Source organism: Oncorhynchus nerka, linkage group LG26, assembly GCF_034236695.1.
Source record: "Oncorhynchus nerka isolate Pitt River linkage group LG26, Oner_Uvic_2.0, whole genome shotgun sequence".
In the NCBI taxonomy this organism is placed as follows: domain Eukaryota; kingdom Metazoa; phylum Chordata; class Actinopteri; order Salmoniformes; family Salmonidae; genus Oncorhynchus; species Oncorhynchus nerka.
Window position 1 is genome coordinate 44,057,921 of NC_088421.1, and position 14,317 is coordinate 44,072,237.

General features: G+C 48.5%; 3 protein-coding genes across 3 annotated transcripts in view; 2 read left to right on the forward strand and 1 right to left on the reverse strand.

Annotated features, from left to right (window-relative positions):
• Positions 1–4,601, forward strand: part of LOC135564889 (polycomb protein suz12-A-like) — a 31,679-nt gene extending 27,078 nt beyond the window's left edge. Inside the window, exons 12-18 of the mRNA XM_065010973.1 lie at positions 415–558; positions 889–1,046; positions 2,127–2,325; positions 3,235–3,299; positions 3,706–3,758; positions 3,893–4,333; positions 4,453–4,601. Of these exons, the coding sequence (XP_064867045.1) occupies positions 415–558; positions 889–1,046; positions 2,127–2,325; positions 3,235–3,299; positions 3,706–3,758; positions 3,893–4,333; positions 4,453–4,601 (1,209 nt within the window). The remainder of the gene's footprint in view (positions 1–414; positions 559–888; positions 1,047–2,126; positions 2,326–3,234; positions 3,300–3,705; positions 3,759–3,892; positions 4,334–4,452) is intronic.
• The window catches only part of LOC135564763 (cytokine receptor-like factor 3), a 133,086-nt gene that overhangs the window by 82,889 nt on the left and 35,880 nt on the right, over positions 1–14,317 (reverse strand). The gene's annotated exons all lie outside the window — the stretch shown is intronic.
• On the forward strand, positions 6,730–8,356 carry LOC135564762 (polycomb protein SUZ12-like). Its single transcript, XM_065010768.1, has 2 exons — positions 6,730–7,786; positions 7,962–8,356. The coding sequence occupies exon 1, from the start codon at positions 6,815–6,817 to the stop codon at positions 7,187–7,189; it is 375 nt and encodes a 124-aa protein (XP_064866840.1). The 5' UTR covers positions 6,730–6,814; the 3' UTR covers positions 7,190–7,786; positions 7,962–8,356.

Here is a 14,317-nt window from a genome sequence, read left to right on the forward strand (position 1 = left end):
CCCCCCCCTCCCTCACCCCTCCCTCTCTCCCTCCCCCCCCCTCTCCCTCCCCCCTCCCTCCCTCCCTCCCTCCTCCCTCCCTCCCTCCCTCCCTCCCCTCTCCTCCCCCCCTCCCTCCCCCCTCTCCCTCCCCCTCCCTCCCTCCCTCCCTCCCTCTCCCCCCCTCTCCCTCCCTCACCCCTCCCTCTCCCTCCCCCTCCCCCCTCCCTCCCTCCCCTCCCTCTCCCCCTCCCCCTCCCTCCCTCCCTCCCCCCTCCCTCCCCTCACCCCCTCCCTCCCCCTCTCCCTCCCCCTCTCCCTCCCTCCCCCTCCTCTCCCTCCCTCCCTCCCTCCCTCCCCCTCTCCCTCCCTCCCCCCTCCCTCCCTCTCTCCCTCCCTCCCGCTCTCCCTCTCTCTCTCTCCTTCTCTCTCTAGTTCCTGTATAACCACAACACACAGCAGCAGACCGAGGCTAGAGATGACCTCCACTGTCCCTGGTGCACTCTGAACTGTAGGATACTCTACAGTCTCCTCAAACACCTCAAACTGGCCCACAGCAGATTCATCTTCAACTATGTGGTGAGAGCAAGGGGAAGCGAGAGAGAGAGAGAGAGAGAGAGACCCAGAGACAGGGTGTGTGTCTGGTGCACTCTGAACTGTGGAGGACTACAGTCTCCTCAAACTGGCCCACAGCAGATTCATCTTCAACTATGACTGCATTTAGACAGGCAGCCCAATTCTGATATTTTGCCAATAATTGGGCTGGCTGTGTAAACAGCCTAGGAGGTGAGAGAGACCGGGGGTGGGGGGGTTGTACTGTCAGGAGCTGTACATATTGGGGGCTGAATAAGGGCTGGTTATTAAACTATACAGGTCCGTTGTGATTGACATGTTCTATGACCTCACCAGCCCCACCCTAAAGGAGCGAGGATAGACGTATCTATTAATGAGCGTTACGACGGGGTGCACGCTGGGAATCCTCGGGATATTCACAGTCAGCCCGGCTTCGCCTTCAGCAGGAACGGACCCGTCAAGAGATCCCCCATCACACACATCCTCGTCTGCAGGTAACTGGGTACACACGTCTGGGTCATACACACACACACACACCTTCATATGCAGGTAACTGGGTACACACGTGTGGGTCATACACACACACCTTCATCTGCAGGTAACTGGGTACACACGTCTGGGTCAAACAAACACACATACCTTCATCTGCAGGTAACTGGGTACACACGTCTGGGTCACACACACACACACACACCTTCATCTGCAGGTAACTGGGTACACACGTCTGGGTCACACACACACACACACTCTTCTGTTCTCCTTCCAGTAGGATCTTTACCTCTCTGTTTCCCTCTCCTCTGTTCTCCTTCCTGTAGGATCTTTACCTCTTTCCCTCTCCTCTGTTCTCCTTTCAGTAGGATCTTTACCTCTCTCTTTCCCTCTCCTCTGTTCTCCTTCCAGTAGGATCTTTACCTCTCCTCTGTTCTCCTTCCAGTAGGATCTTTACCTCTCCTCTGTTCTCCTTCCAGTAGGATCTTTACCTCTCCTCTGTTCTCCTTCCAGTAGGATCTTTACCTCTCTCTCTTTCCCTCTTCTGTTATCCTTCCTGTAGGATCTTTACCTCTCTCTCTTTCCCTCTTCTGTTCTCCTTCCTGTAGGATCTTTACCTCTCTCTCTTTCCCTCTCCTCTGTTCTCCTTCCTGTAGGATCTTTACCTCTTTCCCTCTCCTCTGTTCTCCTTCCTGTAGGATCTTTACCTCTTTCCCTCTCCTCTGTTCTCCTTCCTGTAGGATCTTTACCTCTCTCTCTTTCCCTCTCCTCTGTTCTCCTTCCAGTAGGATCTTTACCTCTCTTTCTTTACCTCTCTTCTGTTCTCCTTCCAGTAGGATCTTTACCTCTCTCTTTCCCTCTCCTCTGTTCTCCTTCCTGTAGGATCTTTACCTCTCTCTCTTTACCTCTCTTCTGTTCTCCTTCCTGTAGGATCTTTACCTCTCTCTCTTCTCTCTCTCTCTCTCTCATAATTATATATATTCATTCTCCTCCTACCCATCTCCTCTCTTCCTGTAGGCTAAAGCATGTATGTATTCAGGTACAATTGACAGTCACTTACTAACCCCTCCCTCTCCTCCCCTTAGACCGAAGCGTCTCCTCCCCCCCAGTCTGTGTGAGTTCCTGGAGGCTGATGGAGGAGAGGGAGACCAGCAGAGAATCATCCCAGGTCACAACCGTCTCTACTTCCGCTCAGACAGCTGTACCCCCAAAACACCCCAGGAGGTAGATCACGACAGTGAGGATGAGACAGACCCCTTCTGGCTCCGAGAGAGGACCATCATGGTGAGAGATGCAAACACACACTGAGCAGGTAGCTACCACACATGGTGAGATACACACTGAGCAGGTAGCTACCACACATGGTGAGATACACTGAGCAGGTAGCTACCACATTACAGACTGTAGGTTTTAGGCACTGAGCAAACCCAGGTCTACTCTGCACCAGTACAGGCTGTAGGTATTAGGCCTATACAAACCCAGGTCTACTCTGCACCAGTACAGGCTGTAGGTATTAGGCCCATACAAACCCAGGTCTACTCTGCACCAGTACAGACTGTAGGTATTAGGCCCATACAAACCCAGGTCTACTCTGCACCAGTACAGACTGTAGGTATTAGGCCTATACAAACCCAGGTCTACTCTGCACCAGTACAGACTGTAGGTATTAGGCCTATACAAACCCAGGTCTACTCTGCACCAGTACAGACTGTAGGTATTAGGCCTATACAAACCCAGGTCTACTCTGCACCAGTACAGACTGTAGGTATTAGGCCTATACAAACCCAGGTCTACTCTGCACCAGTACAGACTGTAGGTATTAGGCCTATACAAACCCAGGTCTACTCTGCACCAGTACAGGCTGTAGGTATTAGGCCTACAAACCCATACAAACCCTTAAAGGTCTACTCTGCACCAGTACAGGCTGTAGGTATTAGGCCTATACAAACCCAGGTCTACTCTGCACCAGTACAGACTGTAGGTTTTAGGCCCATACAAACCCAGGTCTACTCTGCACCAGTACAGACTGTAGGTTTTAGGCCCATACAAACCCAGGTCTACTCTGCACCAGTACAGACTAGGTTTTAGGCCCATACAAACCCAGGTCTACCATTACAACAGAGCCACACTGACATTGGGTTTGGAGTCTCCAACTTGACTCTGGATCCACTCTGACTGTTGTTCTGTCTACAGCAAATCCAGGAGTTTACTCTGAACGATGGACAGAAGGAGGTGATTTATGGAACCTTCACGTTAAAGTAGGTCTACCCCGCATTAAAGCCTGGCCTCGTTATACAGCCTCTGTTTAAACATCATGAGACGTTGCTGTGTGTCGTTCTCTAGACTATACAAACTGTGTGTCGTTCTCTAGACGTTGCTGTGTGTCGTTCCAGACGTTGCAGTGTCGTTCTCTAGACGTTGCTGTGTGTCGTCTTCTCAGACGTTGCTGTGTGTCGTCTCAGACGTTGCTGTGTGTCGTTCTCTAGGCGTTGCTGTGGAACGTTTCACCAGTACAGACTGACGTTGCTGCTGTGCCCGTTCTCTCTGCACGTTCTTGCTGCTGTGTACAGTTCTAGGTTTTGTGTCGTTCTCAGACCCAGGTCTGTCATTCTCAGAGCCACGTTGCATGTGTTCTCTGAGACGTTGCTGTGTGCCGTTCTCTAGAGCGTTGCTGTGTGATCGTTCTCTAGACGTTGCTGTGTGTCGTTCTCAGCAACGTTGCTGTGTGTTTCTCAGACGTTGCTGTGTGTCGAGAAGACGTTGCTGTGTGAACCTTCGTTCTCTAGACGTTGCTGTGTGTCGTTCTCTAGAGCGTTGCTGTGTTCTTAGACGTTCTGTGTGCGTTCTCTAGAGCTTCTGAGACGTTGCTGTGTGTCGTTCTCTAGACGTTGCTGTGTGTCGTTCTCTAGAGCGTTGCTGTGTCGTTCTCTAGACGTTGCTGTGTGTCGTTCTCAGACGTTGCTGTGTGTCGTTCTCAGCGTTGCTGTGTGCCGTTCTCTAGACGTTGCTGTGTGTCGTTCTCTAGACGTTGCTGTGTGTCGTTCTCTAGACGTTGCTGTGTGTCGTTCTCTAGACGTTGCTGTGTGTCGTTCTCTAGACGTTGCTGTGTGTCGTTCTCTAGACGTTGCTGTGTGTCGTTCTCTAGACGTTGCTGTGTGTCGTTCTCTAGACGTTGCTGTGTGTCGTTCTCTAGACGTTGCTGTGTGTCGTTGCTGTGTGTCGTTCTCTAGCGTTGCTGTGTGTCGAAGCTTCATCAGACGTTGCTGTGTGTCGTTGACCTCAGACGATAGACGTTTGTGTGTCGTTCTCTAGCGTCAAGCTTCATCGTTCTCCGTTGCTGTGTGTCGTTCTCTAGACGTTGCTGTGTGTCGTTCTCTAGACGTTGCGTGTTCTCTCTGTTGTGTTCTCTAGACGTTGCGTGTCGTTCTCAGACGTTTGCTATGATGGATGGAAACGTTGCTGTGTGTCGTTCTCTAGATGTGTCGTTCTCTAGGCGTTGCTGTGTTCGTTCTCAGAATCCGTTCATAGGCGTTGCTGTGTGTCGTTCTCTAGACGTTTAACAAGGCGTTGAACTGTTCTTCTCTAGACGTTGCTGTCAATGAGTGGTCTTAGACGTTGCTGTGTGTCGTTCTCTCAGACGTTGCTGCCTTGTTGTGGGCAGAACAACAGCCTGTGTGGGTTAAGACGTTGCTGTGTGGGCAGAACAACATCGTTCCTAGGAACAGTGGGTTAACTGCCTTGTTCAGGGGCAGAACAACAGCCTGGAACAGTGGGTTAACTGCCTTGTTCAGGGCTTCTCAGCGTTGCTGGAACGTGGGTTCCTAGACGTTGCTGTGTGTCGTTGCTGTGGGTCAGGGTTCTCAGAACAACAGCCTAGGTTGCTGTGGGTTAAGACGTTGCTGGGTTCAGGTTCTCAACAGTTAGGAACAGTGGGTTAACTTCTTGTTGCTGGGCAGAACAACAGTTCCTAGGAACAGTGGGTTAACTCTCTAGGCGTTGCTGGGTGCAGAACAACGCCTAGGAACAGTGGGTTAACTGCCTTGTTGGATATTTATTGTGAAGGAGCATCAAGTTCATCACCGTGCACTTTCACCTGTGAAGTTATTAAATCTGTAACTGTGAATCATATCGTCGCGTGACTCCAAGTTTACTTCCATATGATGGATGGAAACCTGCTTGATGACATCTATTTCTCACTCATTGAGTTTAAAACACAACAGAATCCCCATATTATTTGTATTCTTTATTTAACAAGGCAAGTCGGTTAAGAACAAATTCTTATTTTCAATGACGGCCTAGGAACAGTGGGTTAACTGCCTTGTTCAGGGGCAGAACAACAGCCTAGGAACAGTGGGTTAACTGCCTTGTTCAGGGGCAGAACAACAGCCTAGGAACAGTGGGTTAACTGCCTTGTTCAGGGGCAGAACAACAGCCTAGGAACAGTGGGTTAACTGCCTTGTTCAGGGGCAGAACAACAGCCTAGGAACAGTGGGTTAACTGCCTTGTTCAGGGGCAGAACAACAGCCTAGGAACAGTGGGTTAACTGCCTTGTTCAGGGGCAGAACAACAGCCTAGGAACAGTGGGTTAACTGCCTTGTTCAGGGGCAGAACAACAGCCTAGAACAGTGGGTTAACTGCCTTGTTCAGGGGCAGAACAACAGCCTAGGAACAGTGGGTTAACTGCCTTGTTCAGGGGCAGAACAACAGCCTAGGAACAGTGGGTTAACTGCCTTGTTCAGGGGCAGAACAACAGCCTAGGAACAGTGGGTTAACTGCCTTGTTCAGGGGCAGAACAACAGCCTAGGAACAGTGGGTTAACTGCCTTGTTCAGGGGCAGAACAACAGCCTAGGAACAGTGGGTTAACTGCCTTGTTCAGGGGCAGAACAACAGCCTAGGAACAGTGGGTTAACTGCCTTGTTCAGGGGCAGAACAACAGCCTAGGAACAGTGGGTTAACTGCCTTGTTCAGGGGCAGAACAACAGCCTAGGAACAGTGGGTTAACTGCCTTGTTCAGGGGCAGAACAACAGCCTAGGAACAGTGGGTTAACTGCCTTGTTCAGGGGCAGAACAACAGCCTAGGAACAGTGGGTTAACTGCCTTGTTCAGGGGCAGAACAACAGCCTAGGAACAGTGGGTTAACTGCCTTGTTCAGGGGCAGAACAACAGCCTAGGAACAGTGGGTTAACTGCCTTGTTCAGGGGCAGAACAACAGCCTAGGAACAGTGGGTTAACTGCCTTGTTCAGGGGCAGAACAACAGCCTAGGAACAGTGGGTTAACTGCCTTGTTCAGGGGCAGAACAACAGCCTAGGAACAGTGGGTTAACTGCCTTGTTCAGGGGCAGAACTACAGCCTAGGAACAGTGGGTTAACTGCCTTGTTCAGGGGCAGAACTACAGATTTTTACCTTGTCGGCTCGGGGATTCAATCTAGCAACCTTTCGGTTACTGGTCCAACGCTCTAACCACTAGGCTACCTGCTGCCCCAAATGAATTCGTATTAACCAGGCGCTCTAGACTAGAGGCTCCATAGTGTCTGGCACAGGCTGAACGTTTGACGTCCCTACTCTAATCCCCCTCCTCTCTCTCCCCCCCCCTCTCTTTCTCTCCCCTCCTCTCTCTCTCTCTCCCCTCCTCTCTCTCTCTCTCTCCCCTCCTCTCTCTCTCCCCTCTCTCTCTCTCTCTCCTCTCTCCCCTCCTCTCTCTCTCCCCTCCTCTCTCTCGCTCTTTCCCCTCCTCTCTCTCTCTGCCCCTCAGCTACATAGCAGATAACCAGATGAACGGAGCCTGTCTAGCGTTTGTGGAAGGTTGCGGTGCATACATTGCCAGGAAGAACCTCTGTAGGAACTTCCTGTTACACCTGGTCAGCATGCATGACTTTAAACTGGTTACCACGGCAACCATCAACCAGGCCATGACACGCCTCCGACACATCCAGCAGACCCAGCGGCAGGAAGGAGGAGAGTATTGGGTGACAGCGCTGGAGTCTCCGTCTGAGCTGCAACCCGACTATGCCACATGTAATGACGACCACACGGATGGTAAGAGTAACCATGGTAATGGCCGCACGAATGGAAACGGCATCGGCGATGAAGCTGGTAGTTCTGTTGCTGTGGAAACGTCCAGGCCGAGCAAGAGGCATAAGTTGTGAGGTACCCTCCGGCCCTCTCCTGGAGGAGTGATGAGTATCTAAAATGATGCCCGGTGATTGGCTGAGTGGAGGGTGAAAGAGGGTGTGTTGGTGTTGGTGGTGATTGGAGGGAATAATAAGAGAGACTCATGATGACATCATTCCAAACAATGGTGTTGGGTTTACTGTATAGAGGTGGTGGGCCAGAATCATTTAAGTCAATTTGGAGACACACACACACACACACACAGTCCCACTGGTTATAGCAGGGAAACCTTGGTCTAGTTTTTCCCCATGTCTGGTTATTCAGTCTTGCTTTGATGTCATTAGACTGACGTTACAGTGACCATGAGGTCTGTAAGCGCAATAACTTAGTCCCAACTGGCACCATATTCCTTTATACTAGTGTGCAATACTTTTTACCAGGCCCTGTACATCAAGCTGTCTGCTATAGACTAGCATTCTGTCCAGGAGGTGTACTTATACATCAAGCTGTCTGCTATAGACTAGCATTCTGTCCAGGAGGTGTACTTATACATCAAGCTGTCTGCTATAGATTAGCATTCTGTCCAGGAGGTGTACTTGTACATCAAGCTGTCTGCTATAGACTAGCATTCTGTCCAGGGGATGTACTTGTACACCAAGCTGTCTGCTATAGACTAGGGGATGTACTTGTACATCAAGCTGTCTGCTATAGACTAGGGGATGTACTTGTTCATCAAGCTGTCTGCTAGACTAGGGGATGTACTTGTACATCAAGCTGTCTGCTATAGACTAGGGTGATCTCATCAAGCTCCAGGAGGTGTACTTGTACATCAAGCTGTCTGCTATAGACCAGCATTCTGTCCAGGAGGTGTACTTGTACATCAAGCTGCCTGCTATAGACTAGCATTCTGTCCAGGAGTGGTACTTGTACATCAAGCTGTCTGCTATAGACTAGCATTCTGTCCAGGGGTGTACTTGTACATCAAGCTGTCTGCTATAGACTAGGGGATGTACTTGTTCATCAAGCTGTCTGCTATAGACTAGCATTCTGTCCAGGAGGTGTACTTGTACATCAAGCTGTCTGCTATAGACTAGCATTCTGTCCAGGAGGTGTACTTGTACATCAAGCTGTCTGCTATAGACTAGCATTCTGTCCAGGAGGTGTACTTGTACATCAAGCTGTCTGCTATAGACTAGCATTCTGTCCATTCTGTCCAAGCTGTCTGCTATAGATTCTGGGGTGTACTTGTACATCAAGCTGTCTGCTATAGACTAGCATTCTGTCCAGGAGTGGTACTTGTACATCAATCTGTCTGCTATAGACTAGCATTCTGTCCAGGAGGTGTACTTGTACATCAAGCTGTCTGCTATAGACTAGCATTCTGTCCAGGAGGTGTACTTGTACATCAAGCTGTCTGCTATAGACTAGCATTCTGTCCAGGGGATGTACTTGTACATCAAGCTGCCTCACTACAGAAGCAGGAGGTGGGCTCCTGCCCTCTGGGCCGTTCTGGCTGTTACAAGGCTTTAGTACTCTAGGCCGAGGCCCATAGGGTCCTATATAGATCAGTGGTTCCCAAACTGTTTCACTCGGGTCCCTCTTCCAGCATTGGGGAACATCCATTTCTATGGGCACAAGCACTGTTCATGAGACAAACGGTTCACACCCCTAAAATGTTTCAGATTTTAAAGCTTATTTCCTTGGGCGTATGTGCACTAGATAGGAAATAAGGTGCCATTTGGGATATTTGCTTTGGGACAAACTCGTTAAAAAAAATATATATATATATATATTAATTATAGAGACGAACCGAAAAGACTTGGGACTTCACTTGGGATGGACTACGTGAACAATATAAACGTTTGTTTTCGTTTTCTTTTTCTAAACGTTTTTGCTACAGTGTGCACTAATGAATACAACCCTGATGACGGACAGACTCTGCTGTATTGTTATTGTTTTTACAAGGGGAATGGTTGGTTGTAATGATGATGCATTCTGAATGTCAACATTTGATTGTTATGTTTATTACTATGGAGGCCATTTTGAGGCTAAACTTGAGGGAGGGACGGTACACTGGTCTGAAGTCCAGCTCTTGGAAACAGTGTTGTTGGACTAGAAGGTGTCTGGCTCAGGGTAGAAACATCACTTTGCCCCCATCCTAAACTAAATGCGTATTGCTGTCAGACCTCTGTTTAAATACTATTTGGAGTCTTTAACGTTTGCTCTAGCCTGGCTGGAGTGCTAGATGGGAGGGGAGTTGCAGTTTTGGGACTAGTCTTTAGGTCCATTTAAGCCAGGCAAGCTCAATCAAGCACAGATCAAGTATTTGAACTCAGGTCTAGTTAGCACTCAAGTCAGTCAGGATTCAATGGTGCTACTAGACAGATGATTCAGGCCCTCAGTGAGCACAGATCGCAGTCATCTGTAACCTTTTTGAGGTTGTCAGGTCATTAGGTCAAGGTTCAGTTACACTGTATGACCACATTCATCATCAAGCTGAAACCGTGCAGCACCCGCATCCACTCACTGCTTTTGGGCAGTGTCCCGAATGGCTCCCTATATAGTATACTACTTTTGACCAGGGTCCACAGGGTAGTGCACTACTTATAGGGAATAAGGTGCCATTTGGGACGCACTCTTACTATGTTGGAGTAATTTGTCACGGTCAGTGTTGACGTCTTCAGAAAGGTGACATGTTGACCTGCTGGACATCAACTGTAGTAAGTATCACAATGGGTTAAATGTTGTTCAGTTTCCTGACCAAAGGGAGTTGGATCTGCTGCAGATTTTCTACTGTTTTCCTCACCTGTGAAACTGTTCCAATTAGCATCTTATTTCCTATATATATATATATATATATATAGTGTACCATAGGGCCCTGGTCAAAAGTAGCATGGACCACAGGAGGTTGGTGGCAGCTTTAATTGGGGAGGACGGGCCCTGGTCAAAAGTAGCATGGACCACAGGAGGTTGGTGGCAGCTTTAATTGGGGAGGACGGGCCCTGGTCAAAAGTAGCATGGACCACAGGAGGTTGGTGGCAGCTTTAATTGGGGAGGACGGGCCCTGGTCAAAAGTAGCATGGACCACAGGAGGTTGGTGGCAGCTTTAATTGGGGAGGACGGGCTCGTGGTAATGGCTGGAGCAGAATGGTATCTAACATGTGATTTCCATGTGTTTGATGCCATTATGAGCCGTCCTCCCCTCAGCAGCCTCCACTGGTATGGGCCCTGGTCAACAGGAGTGCACTATATAGGAAATAAGGTGTCATTTCAGATATAGGAAACAGGGTGTCATTGCTTCTCCAGTGGTGGGGTGGATCTTTTCAGGTGTTAACTTGAATTGCAATCAATCAGGACCCAAACAAAGGAAGCTGTTCCTACGTTCTGTTCTGTAGCTGTGTGCAGTATGTTGACTAGGGTCATGTTCATTTGGCACAAAACGTTAGAAAGCACTCAAAAATCGAGGGAGTTGGAGGTACTCTGTACTAATCCAATAAAACACTTATCTTCTGTTGCAAAACGTTTTGCTACAGTGCGCCTCAATGAACATGACCCAGGTTTGTGTGTATATATATATATATATATATGTCACTTCAGGAAAAAGGAGCAACATTTTGCTCTAGCGAACCCAGATAAGAAAATGCAAAAGAAAAACAGGACTTTTGTTCACCAACATCCTAAAACCAGCTGGACGTTGGAATTTAGTAATAAAGGAGTCATAGAAAATGTTTTCTATTTAAAAGAATAAAGATGTTTTGTACTATTACCATTAACGTCTCATATGGTTTTAATTGAATGGATACGGTTCTAACACTACTGGTCACGTTCTCATGGATACGGTTCTAACACTACTGGTCACGTTCTCATGGATATGGTTCTAACACTACTGTAACTATCTCATGGATATGGTTCTAACACTACTGGTCACATTACTGTAACTATCTCATGGATACGGTTCTAACACTACTGGTCACGTTACTGTATCTCATGGATACGGTTCTAACACTACTGGTCACTGTTCTCATGGATACGGTTCTAACACTACTGGTCACGTTACTGTAACTATCTCATTCACATGTTAGGATGGGGGATCGACCTTCAGCGAGCCCGAGAATAGAACTTTTCAGACTGGGCCAGTAGCATTGTGCCCAACTAGCGCGTCAGACCAGCCAAATGTTGTATTTCCAACCATGACACGGGCCGGAACATTTTAGACCCGCTTGTTACCCTGGCTAGTAGAAATGATCTGCTAGCCTGGCTGACCCAACATCCTGACTTCTGTCCATCTCTTGGTGTAGATCCAATTTTGGATTGTTTCATATTTCAGACAAATAAAATAACCAAAAATAGATGACTAAGCAATTTTATTGGATGTTTCTGGGGCATTCGTTCTGTACTGAAGGAAGGAACATACACAGATGTCAATAATAAGCCTGATAACACGCAGGACTGGGGGTCAATGCCATTTTAGGAAGTCGACTCACATTCCACTTTTAACGCAAATTGGAATTTCAGTTAAACTCCCAAATTGAAATGGAACTGAGCCCCAACCCTGATTACAAGTCACAGTCAGCATTCCAAATGGCACCCTATCTGATGCACTTCTTTTGACCAGCCCTATGGATCCTGGTCGAAAGTAGTGCACTAGATGGGGGATAGGGTGCTATTTGGGACTCTCACACAGTTAAAGGAATCTGAGACGGATGTTTGCATGAAGAGGGTGGTGGATGACAAGACAGCTGAGTACGACCCCACTATAACAGGTGGCCTGGTTCCATTTCCAACCCCACACTCCTACCCTTGCGCCATTGGCAGCCTTTCACTGATATCAGATGATTTGGATGTGAAGCAACACTGCCACAGAGTAATATATATATATATATATACTGTATCCAAGCTATAGCTTTTATCCAGCAGTGTCTTACAGTATGTATGACCACTGTTAACCTGTTTAAATGTCACACTCCCGAGTGGCGCAGCAGTCTAAGGCACTGTATTGCAGTGCTAGAGGCGTCACTACAGACCCTGGTTCGTTTCCAGGCTGTCACAACCGGCCATGATCGGGAGTCCCATAGGGTTTGGCCCAGCATCGTCATTGTAAATAACATTTTGTTCTTTCCTGACTTGCCTAGTTAAATAAAGCTTCATTTAAATTTGAACCATCGAACTCAACAGTCAGTCTGCTGAAGAGCGCTCTGTAACCACAGCAACCATACCATCTCTGCAGAATCACAGGAAGCAACCCAAAACGGCCCCCTAGTCCCTATAGTGGTCTAGAGGAAATAGGATGCCGTTTTAAAATATAAATTCACCTCTCACAAGTTCCTCCAAAAATTCACATGAAAGTACATCAATGTCTACAAGTGAAGTTGCATTACATGGTTGTGAATACTGTTAGCAAAAAAAAATATAACGTTTTTAAAAAGCACATTAAGAGCATGAAATCTGATCTGAATCTGATCTTTGTACACCGCATGAGTTCTGCTCACACCGAGCTAGAGAACTGAAAACGGGTCGACAGGGAGAGGAGAGACCGACAAAGAAGAGGTTACGATCTCTGGAGTGAGTTGTTTTTCACAGTGATGGTGTTTTATTCTGTGGTAAACCAGACCAGCATGCTTTGCAGCTCAAGTGTTTGATGAAAGGCAACGTGTCTCGCTCTCTGATCACTTCTCTGAGCGAGACCACCCCCTTATTGTTCTCACATTCAAAGTTAAAAAAACACCATTTTAGGACATTTGGAGAGAATGTGCATCTGAAATAGGGCACAGGAATGGCACCCTATTCCCTATATAGTGCACTACTTTTGACCAAGGCCCATAGCACTATGTAGGGAACAGGGTGCCATTTCATGCACAGCCTGAGTGTGTCTTGAAAAGGAATAATGATTGGTCAGTTCTGGTACACCAGTCTGTATCAGATGGCAGGATATCTTATCAGACAGGTCAGAAAGGGCTTTGTGTACATTTGTCCATCCAAGGTGCCCAAGAGGAGAAAGGTGAGCTACTGGGAGCTGAGGTTCTCTGATACCGGAGCAGACAACTCTCAGCCATCACCAGTCATACCTGGAGGAAGCACAGATCGCTGTGCCAGATGAAACCTTTCCCAGGGTGAAAGGACCAGATGAGTCACAGTGGGTTAAAGAGGGGTACATTTACTGTAAACAACAGTTGAATTCACATTTAGATATACCCCAACACTGACCAGTTGCTAAAGGGGGTAGAGGCTAAGTGTCGCAGGCAGTGGTATTCAAAGGCCAGGATCGCAACCCCCCCACTAAACAAATAGTACGAGGCCAGGATCGCGACCCCCCCCCTCCCCCTAAACAAATAGTACGAGGCCAGGATCGCGACCCCCCCCCCCCCACTAAACAAATAGTACGAGGCCAGGATCGCGACCCCCCACTAAACAAATAGTACGAGGCCAGGATCGTGACCCCCCACTAAACAAACAGTACGAGGCCAGGATCGCGACCCCCCACTAAACAAATAGTACGAGGCCAGGATCGCGACCCCCCACTAAACAAATAGTACGAGGCCAGGATCGCGACCCCCCCCCCCTAAACAAATAGTACGAGGCCAGGATCGCGACCCCCCCCCCCCACTAAACAAACAGTACGAGGCCAGGATCGTGACCACCCCCCCCACTAAACAAATAGTACGAGGCCAGGATCGCCAGGACCGACCCCCCACTAAACAAATAGTACGAGGCCAGGATCGCGACCCCCCCCACTAAACAAATAGTACGAGGCCAGGATCGTGACCCCCCCCACTAAACAAATAGTACGAGGCCAGGATCGCGCCCCCCACTAAACAAATAGTACGAGGCCAGGATCGCGACCCCCCCACTAAACAAATAGTACGAGGCCAGGATCGCGACCCCCCACTAAACAAATAGTACGAGGCCAGGATCGCGACCCCCCACTAAATAAATAGTACGAGGCCAGGATCGCGACCCCCCACTAAACAAATAGTACGAGGCCAGGATCGCGACCCCCCCACTAAATAAATAGTACGAGGCCAGGATCGCGACCCCCCCCACTAAACAAATAGTACGAGGCCAGGATCGTGACCCCCCACTAAACAAATAGTACGAGGCCAGGATCGTGACCACCCCCCACTAAACAAATAGTACATTTACTTGTAAAGGCCAGGATCGTGACC